The sequence below is a fragment of the Cydia strobilella genome, chromosome Z, assembly GCF_947568885.1.
Source record: "Cydia strobilella chromosome Z, ilCydStro3.1, whole genome shotgun sequence".
Taxonomy (NCBI): domain Eukaryota; kingdom Metazoa; phylum Arthropoda; class Insecta; order Lepidoptera; family Tortricidae; genus Cydia; species Cydia strobilella.
In genome coordinates this window covers 16,310,264-16,326,088 of record NC_086068.1, presented here as the reverse complement: position 1 = coordinate 16,326,088, position 15,825 = coordinate 16,310,264, and the positions used below count along the sequence as shown (strand labels likewise).

General features: G+C 39.2%; 1 protein-coding gene across 1 annotated transcript in view; it reads right to left on the bottom strand.

The window, feature by feature from the left end:
* Positions 1-287: 287 nt before the first annotated feature.
* LOC134754172 (multidrug resistance protein homolog 49-like) overlaps positions 288-15,825 on the bottom strand; it is a 30,473-nt gene continuing 14,935 nt past the window's right edge. The window contains exons 14-21 of the mRNA XM_063690302.1: positions 15,690-15,819; positions 11,524-11,719; positions 8,531-8,693; positions 7,216-7,410; positions 6,572-6,781; positions 2,061-2,207; positions 540-648; positions 288-421 (exon numbers count right to left, since the gene is read on the bottom strand). Coding sequence (XP_063546372.1) covers positions 333-421; positions 540-648; positions 2,061-2,207; positions 6,572-6,781; positions 7,216-7,410; positions 8,531-8,693; positions 11,524-11,719; positions 15,690-15,819 — 1,239 coding nt within the window. The 3' untranslated portion in view covers positions 288-332. The remainder of the gene's footprint in view (positions 422-539; positions 649-2,060; positions 2,208-6,571; positions 6,782-7,215; positions 7,411-8,530; positions 8,694-11,523; positions 11,720-15,689; positions 15,820-15,825) is intronic.

Sequence of the window (15,825 nt, the reverse complement as noted above, 5' to 3'; positions counted from 1 at the left end):
TTAATAATTTAAAAGTTTTCTTAGTGATAAGATATGAAAAATAATATAACTTGCTAACCCTATCGCTTCTCCTACTACAACTCTACTCAGCCATATTAGAATCATTTCATCGTTGTACGACTATTACGAGTAGGTATCGTGTACGAGTCATTTTATCATCTTTGAATTCAGTAAGAATTTGAACAACACCTAAGTTTAACTTGCTAGACTAAATTAGAAATACGCGGGACCCAAAGTAAAACAAAAATAAATTATTTAGTAAGTAAATAAATAAAATGTATAATTGTGTCTTGTTTAATTACATAGGTATCAATTTTAAGCTGATGCGGCATTCAGGCGAGCTGTTGTCCTTTTTCCATTCGGTAGTAGAAGCCTTTCATGTCCATAAGTTCAGCGTGAGTGCCTTTTTCGATGATTTTACCTTGTGAAAGAAATATAAATATATTTTTAATAGCGTAAAAATGTACCTACTTAGCTATATGTAAATACAGATATTAAAATAGGAAATTCAGTGATGTAACAAGCCAAAGTGTCCTTACCCTTGTCCAATACACAGATGAGATCGGCATCCTTGACAGTTGAAAGCCGATGTGCGATGGTTATGCAAGTTCGTCCTTTCGCCGCCTTCTCCAAAGCTTCGGTTACAGCCTAAAGAACAAATTGAAGAAAGTTACAAGAGTAATTATTATTATTTGTAATGTATACATAATTAAATGTTCACTGTGGTACGCCGGCTGTAGCGGCTCCGGTCTCAGTTCGTTGGTAGACGTTGCGGGTATAGCACTCGTACCGTTGGTGAACGTAAATACCACACTGTGTTTTATTTAGCAAGCCCCCTCACGATAACAGTGGACGTTACATTATTATTTGTCTTTATTTATTTTCCTTCTTAGGCTTGGCTTTTTACAATATGCATATACAATTAAAATATAAAAACACTTACAAAACATTACAAAAAATATATAAACACATTATAAAAAACCTAACCTAGGGTGTCGCCGGCCACGGGGCAAGGCCCAAGCTGCCGGTGGTCAGGGCCGCAGAGTGAGGAACCGACGTACTATACGCGCCGTGTCCAGAATTACCGCCTTCTGCATCTGACCCTTGATCCAACCACCCAGCGAGAGTCTCTCTAGGTGTTGGTCGAGACTCTTCGCTATGAGACCGTTCGCTGACACGACTATAGGAATAATGATCGTCGAGTCAACATCCCACATGGCGGTTATCTCGTGAGCCAAGTCTATTGCCACTGAGCTCAACGATCAGCTGGTTCACATACATATTGAACAGCAACGGTGACGTTAATCCTCCCTGCCTTACTCCACATTCGGCCTTATAGCCATCCTAGTATGTGTCTGCCCATCTTACATAGTTGACTTGGTTGTCGTACCAAAAAAATAATAACCCAATGATTTCTCGAGGTACTTCAGCTGCTTTGAGCTTGGTCCAGAGCTTTTCGTACGACACCATATCTAAAGCCTTGGACAAGTCGAGAAAAGCAGCATCCACGGGTGTGCTTCAATCGGTGTAGTATCGGATGGTATGCTTATGAACTATAATTGCAATTTCAGTAGATAACCCAAACCGAAAACCGAACTGACCGTCATGTAGCCTGGCGTATCCACTAAGGCGGCGTTCAAGCAAACCGTCCAACACTTTTGCTATCATTGTAGCCAGCGATATTGGCCTATAGTTACTCACCTCCCCTACATCTCCAGTCTTATTTTTAATAATGGAAATTATAACAGGTTTCATAAGGTCCACTGGATGATAAGAATATCTCAAGCCGAAGGTGAATATCATGGCCAGCAGTCTATAAATATGTGGTCTAGCATTTTGCAGGTTCTTGATGCTGAGCCCGTCATGCCCGGGAGACAGCTCTCGTCATGCGATTAATTACTGATGCGACTTACTTAGCTGTTATAACTGTTATAAGTATAGATTCCCGAGCATCACTGTGTTCAGCGTCCAGCCCCGCCTGGACCCCCACTGGTCTGGCTTTAACCTGAAAAAGGCCCCAAACAGTAGTATGGAAAGGAAGGGAGTAGCCCTGACATTACCCGTTCGCTGTTGGCGTCGAGCGCGGAGGTGGCTTCATCTAGTAGCAGCAGTCGCGGGGCACGGATGAGCGCGCGCGCGATGCACACTCGCTGCTTCTGCCCGCCCGACAGCTGCGCGCCGCTCGCCCCTAGGTTCGTATCGTATCCCTGACACAAGCAATGTATGTCAATCATACGTGTACAACCTCAGACTTCAAGTTTATTAGGTAGCAACATGTCTTGTGACTACTTATTGATTTGTTCAAATATTTATGAATAATTCAACGTAACCTATTAGAACAGCGTAGGTACCTAATTAAATGAAGAATCACACTTTACTTTTCATACCAATTCAAATAGGCAGTATGTCAAAGATTTTAAGTATTTATATGATTATGTACCTGATTACATACTCGTAATTGTTGATGGGTAACATAGTCTAAAATATTAAGTAACTTAAGTAAGATATGTTGGGGTAAGTACGGAATGGTTTTCGGTGTGTGGTAAGCCACCGCGATTTATGCAAGGTGCTCGCGAAGAACCCGAAAGATTTTAACCACGCATTTCTGAGGCCAAAAGAAGGTTTTTAATTGGTTTTAACCCTGAAAGTACACTGTTAAAATCTTTCGCGTTCCTCGTGAGCACGTTATATCTTTGCTTCACTTTTGTTGGTTTAAACTAAAGGAACTCTTCTCTTATGACGATGAAAGGAAAGGCTTTTTGAAATAATAAAAGCGATAGAAATTGAATAATGGGGGTGGCCGTGGGATTGGTCTTGAAGTTGGTCACCGTGTTGGCCATGGGGTTATTCAAGGGGTGGTTATGGGGTTGTTCATGAGGTGACCATGGGTTGGTCATGGGTTTAGTCATAGAGGTGGAAATAGGGGTGGTCATGGGGTTGGTAATGGGGGTGGACATGGGATTGGTCGTGGAAATGGTCATAGGGTGGTCATGGAGTCACGGACGTTTGCTCTTGTCTGAGACCAAATATCAGCTCAATTGAATACTACCTAATGTTCAATTGAGCTACGCAGTCACTTACAAGATTTTAGTATACATAAGCAGATAACAAGACAAATGCTAAGATAATACGCTTATTTGTAAAAAAAAAAACAAAATAATTATTTTACAGCTTACTCTTCAACTAGGTGCAATGCTAGGACTCAATATAAATATAACATTGTACTACCAAATACAAACACATCTTTATACAAAAGGAGCACTTCTGCAACAGCTATTCGAGTATTTAATCACCTTCCAGCTGATATCAAGGCACTAAAAGGTAACTGATTCAGGGTCAGGCTGAAAAACTGGCTATTACATACAAAAGTCTAAAATAATATGTTTACATTAATTGCATGCTAATTAAGTATTGCATACCCGAAATGGGTAACTGTTGAAACAAATTGTATCATGATTACCATCTACAAACACACACTACTGTACACAGTACTGCATCATTCTTATTCTTATTCTATAATGGAAATATGTATACCAAAAGCCTGTAAAATCTATCATATAAAGCAGTGTTTGAACCATTGCTTTATTTCAGACATTTGTAAATGAGCCGATGAGCGAAGTGCAGATCGATTTTTTTACGCACATATCCCGGATCAAAAGTGTGGATAAATATATACATCCGAATCCAGCCATAATGCGTAATAAATCATAATATGCACAATAAATACAAAAACGCGGGAAAAACACTTAGTTTGGAAATAAACGACCAGGGTAAAGTGCGGCTCTCAGGTTAACTCGTGAATTGTTTTGTTATCTTATCTACATAAGCATGATCCCTTATCATCAAAACCATACTATACTTGATCCAAGGAGACGAGTTAGCAAAGCTCCTGCACTGTGGTTTACGACACACGTAAAAAAAAAACATATTATTATCATTAGGCTTGGGAGTTTTGGGTGCTTACCGTGGCTCTAGAATCCGTGGAGTCGTCATATCTTCAAATATATTTTTCGAAGTCAAAGTATAAAAATAGAACGTGAAATTACGTGTCATTAATGTCATGATTTATGTTGTTACATCATTATTAACGCATTATAATGGAGTTTAGGACATCAAAATAGTACATTACGATACAAGTGCGAAAAGTACGAAATTCGAAACGAGTAGCGATAAATTGAAAACGACCGAAGAGTGTTTTAAATCGGCATGAGTTGCGAATTACCTTTTCGCACGTGTTTTGTACAAAGTTTTACGACAGTAGGCACGTATTGTGCTAATTACCGCACTAGGGCGGTAAAGTAGCACCATATGTACTGTAAATATTGTTACAAACCTATAGACGAATGGATCTATTAAACTAGTACAAAATATCCCTGGCCATTCAGCAAGGTAATGCCGCCAGTATTTTTGGCACATTTGGTCCGGGAGATAATCAGAGTGGGGGGTAATGTTGTATTTGTCGTCATTTAGTTTTACTTTTTCGTAGGTTTATTTGAATTTATAAGTATTTCTATGTTTGATTGTTAGATTGTTACTCTAGTTTAAATTTTATATCATGTCTGAATTAACCTAGTTAAAATAGCTTTTTAAAACATCAATTCAAGAAGTGAACTTGATTTAAAAAAAAAATGTCAACGAAATTATACTGCAAACTTGTAACTCTATTAATGAGAGTACCTTGACCGCTGATTTCTCTCGCTGATGAGTAATTATTTAAAAAAGTGTGTGAGTGTAATCTTTACGCGCGATTGAAGTAAAACTTCTGTGGCATTTATCGCTATGTTGGCACTTTGACGTGTTTCCTATTGTGCGTGTGTCACTACTGCGCGTTACTTCCGTCAGAAAAAGATCTGAGTTACCCTCTAGTCGCGCCTAAAGAAGTTGAGTAATTATTTAAAAAAAGTGTGTGTGTAATCTTTACGCGCGATTGAAGTAAAACTTCTGTGGCATTTATCGCTATGTTGGCACTTTGACGTGTTTCCTATTGTGCGTGTGTCACTACTGAGCGTTACTTCCGTCAGAAAAAAAAACTGAGTAACCTTCTAGTCGCGCCTAAAGAAGTTTTACTTCAATAAATAATTACTCAGTTTTAAGCGTTAAGAGGGTTATTCTAACATTAATTTCGTTCTTGCATGTTCGTCCCAATATATTATGGGACCATGCACGACGACAGCGCCATATCATATAGCAGGTAGGTACAACTATAGGGTTATTTTGTTACAACCGTCAAGCGAGAAGTAAAGTAAAAATGTTAATAATTTCAATGAAATCTAATGATATTAATATGCTATACGCTATATCTTATACGATTTTGGACGATTGTAGTATTGATAATTACATTAACCAGCACCCGCATCCGCTTTACACGCAGCAAATTATGTAATGTATATGTTTTATGTAATGTAAATAACTGTTTTTAGGATTCCGTACCTAAAGGGTAAAAACGGGACCCTATTACTAAGACTCCCCTGTTTGTCTGTCTGTCTGTCCTGGTCTGTCCGTCTGTCACCAGGCTGTATCTTATGAAACGTGATTGCTAGACAGTTGAAATTTTCACAGATGATGTATTTCTGTTGCCGCTATAACAACAAATACTAAAAACAGAATAAAATAAATATTTAAGTGGGGCTCCCATACAACAAACGTCATTTTATTTGCCGTTTTTACGTAATGGTACGGAACCCTTCGTGTGCGAGTACGACTCGACTTGGCCGGTTTTTTATTAAATACATATATGCTGTGTTTATCTTGAAACAATAGTTTCATTGTAAAATTTACTAAATTTTGGACCATTTTTGATTTATGCCGCACCTTTGTATGGGCCGTAAACCATAGTCCCTCTCTTTTGCATTTTGTTGGCAAAGAAAAGGGACATAGAGTTAGACCAAGAAAAGTCTGCAACGATTTTGATAGCACACGCAGTGCAAGTGTTATTTTATACGTCATAATTTCATAGAAGTTTGACGTTTAAAATAACACTTGCATTGCGTGATGTGCTATCAAAATCGTTGCAGACTTTTCTTGGTCTAACTCTAAAAGGCCTATAGTTGTAAACGACTGTACCTGCCTGAATAACAGGACAGGCGTCAATGCCTGTGTGTATTTTTTTTATATTTTAAAAATATTATATTCATTTTGATATTCCTATTTTATAGGTTTACTCTGAGTTGCAAAATGGCAAGCGGAAACAGGGCGGCCAACCTTTGCGCTACAAAGATGCGCTTCAGCGCCACATGCGGAGATGTGACATTGAACCATTGAGACTTCAGCACAAGATCGGCTGAAGTAGAGGCATACAGTGAGTACAAAAGTGCAAGCCTTCGAAGATTAGAGGTAAGTAGATCTATCGAGATCGGCGAAGCGTGATGAGTTAAAGGCCCGACCACCTGCGGTCATCAATTACAATTTTGTGGGAGGGGTGCTGACCTGCAGTGAATGTGCCCGCACATTTGCTGCTAAAATCGGTTATGTCAGCCACCTGAGAGCTAACGAACGTCAATCTAGTAAACAGTCGCCGTGGTCGAAAACGGGCAGGACAGTATGATAGGTATAAATCCGAAGGCAGTCTAACCTGTGGTAAAGAGATAATGAAATTGTGTATGTTGGCTTGCTTGGCGGCGGCGACGACCTCGTTCATGGAGGGTTGGCGCGAGTTGTCCCCGTAGGCGATGTTGTCGGCCAGTGTGCGGTCGAACAGCACGGGCTCCTGTTGAACCACGCCCAGCTGCCGCCGCAGCCGCGGAAGCGTCAGCGACTGGCGGATATCTCGCCCGTCCAGCTCCTGGCATACAAAGGGTTTAATACATTGACACCATGAAAGTCATATTTTGCGTGTGGCCTCTAGTTCGTAGATACCTACATACGTGTAAAAAATAAAATGTCGGGGTTAATTACAAGATAACCTTTACTAGTAGGTACAGCTATATAGTTAGCCTGTTTAAAAATGTTGTGTAGGGCGAAACCATCCATCAAGTCAGTTGGTGCAACCGGCCCTAAATGTGTATGATTCACGTACACTGGGCATAACAAAATCGTTTGTCAATAATACCAAACGATTGCGTTATGCCCAGTGTACGTGAATCATACACAATTTAGGGCCGGTTGCACCAACTGATATGATGGATTCTAAATAATATTAATTATGGTAGAACTAGGTACGGCAGATACAGCAGTCAAAGACTTCTACTGCGCCACCGTGTTGTGAAGTAAACTTACGATAATGCCAGAGTCGGGGTCGTAGAACCGCTGAAGCAGCTGCAGCACGGTGGACTTGCCGCAGCCCGAGGCGCCCACCAGCGCCACCGTCTTGCCCGCCTCCACCTGCAGGTCCAGGCCCCGCAGCACGCGTATGTGTGGCCGCGTCGGGTAACTGAACTTTGCTTCATTGATACTGAATTTACCGGTAGCAGACTATTGAAAACAAACACCTCCAAATTACTCGCATGAATTTTAAATATTATTATTATATCACTTTTATGTAAGTGCTAATAGTGCATGTTGTCGAGGCTGGGAAGTATGTACCTATTAGGGACGTAGAGATGGGTCGTGGGTTTTTACCCAATCTATAGTATTCTTATTATGTACTTAAATACCTATTGGGTAAATACCTATTTACCCGAATTAAACCAAATGGGCGGAAAGATTAATTTCTTGTAAGACATGACGATTTGGGTTATAGTGGAGGTACCGAGTTAGTGGTTATAATTATTGTGTGTCATCTAAAATGGAGCGGTGTAGTGAAACCAACACTTGTAATTAAGGATTTTTTACCTAACAAATGAAAATAAGGCAATTTTTTTCTAGAGTAAATTAGAGTACATATACGATGATAATAAACTATGTCGTCCAACTTTCAATCCTGACTCGCACCAGTTTTCGCAACGTTAATACGGCCTATCATTCAATATTTAGGTACCACTAGCTTTACGGTGAAGGAAAACATCGTGAGGAAAACTGCATATATGAAGAAATTCAAAGGTGTAAGTGAAGTCCCCTACCCGCATTGCGCTGGCGTGTGGACCATAGCCCAAGCCTCTCGCGCATGAGAGGAAGCATAAGAAGCTTATTAGTATGGGTAACTTGGATATTTCTAGAAATCTGTCGTTCATACCGAAAATTTTTATATGTAGGTACAAAATAAAGTTGACGAAATTTCCTACAAAAAGGTTGTCTATATTTTTATCATAAAACTAACTATTTATGACTGAGCTTCTCAAGTTGCGATACTACACATTTTTTTTTCCTAAAATTTCTGAAGCTCAGATACGTTTTATACGATTTGCGTAATTCGAACTTCACCTCTTAACAACCTTTTCTTTACTAATTTGAATATAAATTATATGTAACATTACTACCATTACAAAAATTTGGTGTGACATCGGTATATATGGCTTCCTGTTTATCGCGAATGCGGGAGAGCGCCCTGCTTCGATTCCACACCTCAAAATGAGATAGCGGCCTAATTTATAAGTAGGTATAAGTTTGCCGGCCACTTTTCAGAAATAATTGTCTGATAATTCATGTTACTAACCCAGTGCGGGGAGTCCACGAGGCCGGGCTTCGTAATGACGCGGGGTTGGCGGTGGATGACGGACAGGATTCGCGCTCCGCAGTCTTTGGCTGCCTGGAAGCTAGGCGCGTACACCAACGACTGTCCCAGCATGTAGGCACCGTACATTACTGCCTCTGTCACTCTGCCACCGTCCAGTTACGATACTTACGATACATTAGGAAAATCTTAAAGAATCTAAGGTAAAGGCGCCTAACACTGTGGTATTTTGAAATTTTTGGAATTATTCCTTATAATGAAGGATATCGAAGCTTCTTAACAACCGAGAATATTTTCTTTATTGAAGTGTTTATTAAACTTTCACATTCGTAACTTTTAACTCATTTTAGTTTATTATATTTGAAAAAATAATATTTGAAACCTAAATGCGCGAGTCTTCTATTACCGTGGTGATGACTAGCACTAAAATAGGTCAGTTTGTAAACTAAATAGGCTTCGTTTGTGTAAAATATAATTATTTTTTAGAAAATCGATCGGTTTGTTCATAAAATGCGTACCTATTTTAAAATACCACGGTGATAGGCGCCGAATTTGACACCCACCGTATTAGGCGCCTTTAACTTAGTTGCTATACCTACACTATAATAAATTAAGAGACTGCCGCCACCCTTAGCAACAGTGTTCAGCAGCGTGATGGAGGGGAGGACCGCGATTAGGTACCGAAATGTTTCATGATTTTACGAAACGCTGACATCCGTTGGTATCTGACACAAAATAAAATAAAAAGGAAATTATTCTTTATATAACTGATGATGAAGAAGTTCTTTAACTTAACAAGTTATTTACATCGCGCTGCTGAATTAATGCGGCCTATTTGCCATAATACGACAACTGTTATTTTTGGGATATCTGCAAATCGAAATTACATGGGGCATTTTGTAACTTGTCGTCGTGTTATGTAGGTACTCACTCTCGTCGTGTTATGTAGGTGTTATGTAGGTACTCACTCTCGTCGTGTTATGTAGGTGTTATGTAGGTACTCACTCTCGTCGTGTTATGTAGGTGTTATGTAGGTACTCACTCTCGTCGTGTTATGTAGGTGTTATGTAGGTACTCACTCTCGTCGTGTTATGTAGGTGTTATGTAGGTACTCACATGTATATTGTAGGTACATAATTTAGTAATTACTCTTAGGTGCATAACTATCGTAAATCCTGTCAAGCTACTCGTAGGTATTAAATAGAATATCATTAATTTTGTGTAAAAAACGATTGTACAGCAAACGATTCACATATATCAATTGCAGTTTACTTATTTTTAAGCATACCTATTGCAAATGTTTTATTTTTCTAAAATACTTTATTAAAATAAACAATTTCATTTAAGCCTTGTTCAAATGTGTACATAACAAGGCCCGGAACCGGTTTAAAAATTATCGGGAAATATCGGTTTATTTCGTTTTTGCTCCGAACTTTCATAATTCTTACTCTTATACGAGGGTTGCTATGAAAGTTTTTAGCTGCTCCAGTCGTACTCATGCGATTACAACATTATTTACAGTACATACGGTGCTACTTTACCGCACTAGTGCGATAATTAGCACATTACCTAACTGTGTTGAAAATTTAAAGGGCCATATGAACTGTAAAACGTTGTACGATTATCGTAAATCATGGCCATTGAAATATCCCTCACAAGTTACAATTAAAAATAATAGTACATAATGATACAAGTGCGAATAGGTAATTCGCAACTCGTGTCGACTTAAAACACTCCCTTCGGTTGTGTTTTAATTTATCGGCACTCGTTGCGAATTTTCTATTTTTCGCACTTGTATCGTTATGTACTATTATTTTTAATTGTAACTTGTGAGGGATATTTCAATGGCCATGATTTTTTTTAAACTAATGCGTTCATTTTTAATTTTATATATTTTTTACAGAAAGCTGTTTTGTATGAAGTTAGAAATTACTAAGAAAATTACCCCCGGTCGCTCGGTAGCGCGTATATAACTACTTGTATATACTATGTATATGCCTCTATGTATAAGTAGGTTCTGAAATATCCCTCATAATGGTATAAATAATATTGTAATAGCCTGAGTAGGGCCGTAGCAGTTAAAAACTTTCGTAGCAGCCCTCGTAGGAAGAAACCGGTTTTTACCTAACAAGAACTTAAATGTGGATGTGTGGCGTGACGAGAATGGATAGGATAAGGAATGAGTATATAAGAGGAAGCCTGAAAGTTGCACCCATAACAGAAAAAGTAAGGGCAAATCGCCTAGCATGGTACGGGCATGTGATGCGGAGGAATGAAAGTCATGTGACGAGAAAGGTATTAAGAATGAATGTGGAGGGAAGTACGAGGAGAGGAAAACCGAGGAAAAGGTGGATGGACTGTGTGAAAGATGATATGAAACTAACGCAAGTGAATGATGAGATGACGGGTGACAGAGATGTATGGAAGAAAAAGACATGCTGCGCCGACCCCAAGTGAATGGGACAAGGGAAAGCGAATGATGAACTTAAATGTTCACCTATAAACCGGTTCAAAAATGACGGTTTTACGAGCAAAACCGAAATTAAAAAGTTCTGCGCCAAGTATATGATAACGGTTTGCAAATTTAACTGGTTTCCGAGCCTTGGTACACAATTCCTGACCTCGTATCAATTTGTGGAAGTACTTATTCATTGGCAATATAGGGCTTGTGGCAATAAGCGAATTAGAAAAAAAATTAGCGCTTGGTTGCACTTTTTTTATAACTTATAAATAAAAATCATGTCACGTATTTAAATAAATGTCTACTAATACTAAAGCTACTGATGTTCTCCATTCTAAAACTTTCATAATTTTGATATAATATACCTTTAATTATAATGCACTTGCTTCTATTTATTACTGAGATGCTAACTTTGGGACAGTAATGCACCTAAGTGTAAGTGTGTCGCAAACTGTATCAGTACCAGAGCACCATCGTACATTTCAGGATATGATAATATAGTACAGTATATTACAAGAATACGCTGGAGTAGGCAAGCCCCTCGTGCACGACGAGCGTGCAGCCGTACACCACGACGCTGCAGAACGCCATGAACGGCACGTACACGCCCAGGCCCAGTACTAGTCCGCGCCAGCGGCTCTTCCGGGCTATGGCGGAGCATGACACCTCCAGCTCTGCCTCGAACTTATTGATGAAATTTTTCTCTATGCCTATTAAAACAAAATAAAACTTCAAGTATCTTCTTTGCATTGCTCACTCAATATTTTCGTTAATAGGGTCAAATATTATAATTATGTCAAGGGAGCTGTCCGGCCTAAATTAGATCCATGGCCGTTTCACTTGTGCGTCCGCATGCATCACCGATGGAGTTACGGTAGCGGTATCCAAGGTTTATTTATTTGTATTTTTAACTTTGTCAATTATCTCTACATTAATTACAAAGTAAGCAATGTAGGTAAATTAGGCACTAATAATAGGATATATTTAAAACGACTAAAACACTATTTAAACATTACATATTTTATTAGTGTTAGGTTTAAGATATCGGGTAGATGAGATTTTCACGTCAGCCGGTTGCACCTGGAAACAGTCTTGTCAGTCGGAATATAGCCATACGATAAACGGACGTGTCTCATTTCTCGGCACCCTTTTCCCTCCAAAATAACAATTAGGTATTAAGAATATTTACAAGTGTAATTATCAAATATGAACAGAAATGACATAAGTATAGACCGGTGAGTAATATAATTAGGTCACCAGTGTCAACACCTCTCAATTCTCTCAGGTGGATAACGTTGGATATACATAAAGTTAAGATTTAAGAGTAAGACTGATAGAAGTATAGAACCGCTTTATAGTGGGCATCTTTGCTACTTTGTATATAGTGACTATAGTCCTCCTAGTAAGTAAAATTGTCATTTAGGACAATTTTAGTCGAAAGCGACTGCCATTTCACCTTACAACCCAGAGGGGATATGAGAGCTTATTGGGATTAGTCCGTTTTTTATAATCTGCGTTTGACCCATGCAATATAGCTAGAGATCTTAGATCCCGTTTTCTAAGGGGACCTTGCATTTTTGAGACAAAGCAAACCGCTTGGAACAGGTGTTCCTGGGGGTGATCTGAGCTGATTTAGCCCGGTTGCCACGAGGTTCCCCCCAGCAGGTGGGCAGGGGGGGGGGGGGAAGTGCCTCCGGCGCGCCCCACTCTAAGCTTTATATCTGCATGCATCTAGCAAATATATCAAGTTTGGTGTCTTTTTCGTATAATTCGAGGATGAAGAATTCATTTCTGTGACTAAATTTTCACACCGATACAAAAAAATTCTAGAAATACAATATTTAAAAAAAATCTTTACACTTTTTTTTCTAAAATCCTCTATAGAATTAAAACTATGAGAATTTGCTCTAGAAAAAAAATACCCGTGAATAGCCCAGTTATCCTACTATATATAGGTAGAATAGTAAACTTGTCAAACATTTTTCTTCTATGTTTTGTGTCGCGCGGCGTACCCGCGTTGTAAGAGCGGTATGCAGCTTTTAGGTTTTTTAAGTATGTTTAGATGATTTCTGATAAGTTGTTATACTTCTGGTTGTAGATTACATTAATAAATTACTTCTGGATGTGATATATAGTTGGTCAAGCAAATCATGTCAGCAGAAAAAGGCGCGAAATTCAAATTTTATATGGGACGATATCCCTTCGCGCCTACATTTTATAAATTTGCCAGTAGTTATTATAAATGTGATAAAATTAACATAGTTAGATGTTTGACAAAAATGCGGGTTAAAATTACATATCTATTGTTCGCAATTGCCACTACATGCACATAGGTCCGTACATTTTAGTTTTTTTTAACGCAGTTGCACCTCCTTGCTCATTTGTTTTGCATAGCGGCAACGAATAATCTCCAAACAAGCAGCAGCCGCCGCAGGTCGGCTTGTCCATATGGGCTCCCAATAACCATTTTGTTTGGACCAGCCCCAGTCAGCAGGGCATGGTAGCTGTTGCTGAGAGGATATAATCTGTCCCCAAACCTCCTCCCCAAACTCCTTCTTGGTAAACTGCACGGAGAATATGTTTACGTAGGGCATCTTCTGTTGGAGGCAGATTCTCTAACTCAGGGTTTCTTAAACTTTTTGCTGTCACGGACCATTTTCACAATTTAAACAATTCCACGGACCCCGGTTCAAAAATATTTTAGAAAAATAATAAAAACCCTTATTTATATTTTAAAATTTACTTTTATTATAAGTTTCATTACACTTAGGTCTCGTCAAGTTTATTACAACATTTCCTAATAAGTATGTTTACAGTAGGTATTTGACTTACTGCGGACCCCTGATAAACATGCTACGAACCCCTAAGGGGTCCGTGGACCCCACTTTAAGAAACCCTGCTCTAACTGGAGATTTCTTATTGTATAAAGTACTCTTCGGCACTCATTTACACTCGTACCTCGTACTTGTACCTGATCTGAAATCAGTACCAAAATGCATGTTAAAATACTGTCTAGGGATTAATTCACACCTCGTAATTCAAATCTGTCCAGACTTAAAAATGTAAGACTCTTATGATACAAGACCATTACAAATTTTTCCAATATTGGCAAATTTGGCAACGCCTGCTCAGTATTGCCTTGTTTGTCGTATTTAAATCCCTCTGTTACAGCAGGATATGCCCTCCAAGCTTGAAATACGCTTTTTTTCACCTTTCCACACAAAAAAGAAACAGTGTCGCAACCTGAAAAGGCGTGGAAGAATGCCAAGACTACTGTACTTTCTGGTCCTGTGAAATAAATTATATATCTATGCGTTACAAATAAAATCATATATTTAAAGAAAGTTTGCAGTACGTGACCAATTGCCCAGATGACCTGTCTCGTACTGCGGTGACATATTTATTTTATTTACAATTAATGGAGGAACTACAAAAGTTACCTGATAAAGATGCAATAGCATGGCACGAGAGGAACTGGTCATTCTTTCCTGTGCCAATATGTACCCATAACTCCTGGAGCTCCGGCAATTGTGATATACATGCAACTGCGAGAACAACAACATCAGTATCCACTGTGCGTAGCATAATTTTTGTGTGACCTGGGGCTACAGCATCAGCCACATAATGGACCATCATGCGCGTGTCTGCTTCCTGTACGAGGGCAACTGGTCACGTGCTGCAAACTTCCTTTAAATATATGATTTTATTTGTAACGCATAGATGTATAATTTATTTTACAGGACCAGAAAGGACAGAAGTCTTGCCATTCTTCCACGCCTTTTCAGGTTGCGACACTATTTCTTTTTTGTGTGGAAAGGGGACAAAAAGCGTATTTCAAGCTTGGAGCGCATATACTGCTGTAACGAAGGGATTTAAATTTGGGAAACAAGGCAATATTGGGCAGGCGTTGCCAATATTGGAAAAATTTGTTATTGTCTTATATGACAAGTAAAGGATGACTCACGTTAGACCGGGCCGTGTCCGGGCCGGAGCTTCCGGCGCTTACTTTTCTATGACATGACAGGTGATCACGTGATGCTTTCCATAGAAAACGAAGCGATGGAAGCTCCGGCCCGGACACGGCCCGGTCTAACGTGAGTCATCCTTAAGTCTTACAATATTAAGTCTGAACAGATTTGAATTACGAGGTGTCAACCGTAGACTTATTTTAACACTATGCATTTTGTTACTGATTTCAGATCAGGTACAAGTACGAGTGTAAATGAGTGCCGAAGAAATCTCCAGTAAGAGAATCTGCCTCCAACGGAAGATGCGCTAAACGTAACGAAGATAAAAAACAGAATAAGTCATGTCACGGTCAAATTCCCTGCTTTTTATAGTTTATTAAATAATACCGATTTAATAAATAGAATATATGTCAAAAAAATATTTTACAGTACTTAATGGTGCTACTTAATTAATAAGCAGTTCCGTGCCAATATCGAAAATTTGAAGGGTCTTTTGTATTGTAAAACGTTGTACGATACACGTGCGAATAGGTAATTAGCAACTCGTGTCGATTTAACACACCGAAGCGAGGAGAATTTTATTTATCACCTTATCGTTGCGAATTTCCTACTTGAATCGTAAATAACTAATCTTGAGCTTTATTTCGTGAATGGTAAGAAATAATTTATTTGAAATACAATCAACATCCCTGTTGTATACGCAGTTAGTTACCCAAGCTTTGGACGGTCCTGATGGCGACGACAGCCTCGGTGGCGACGGCGATGGCGGTCTCCATGGCGTCGCGCTCCTGCTGGACGGACTTCTGGGCGACGATGCCTTCTAGCCAGATACTTCCCACCATCTGTTA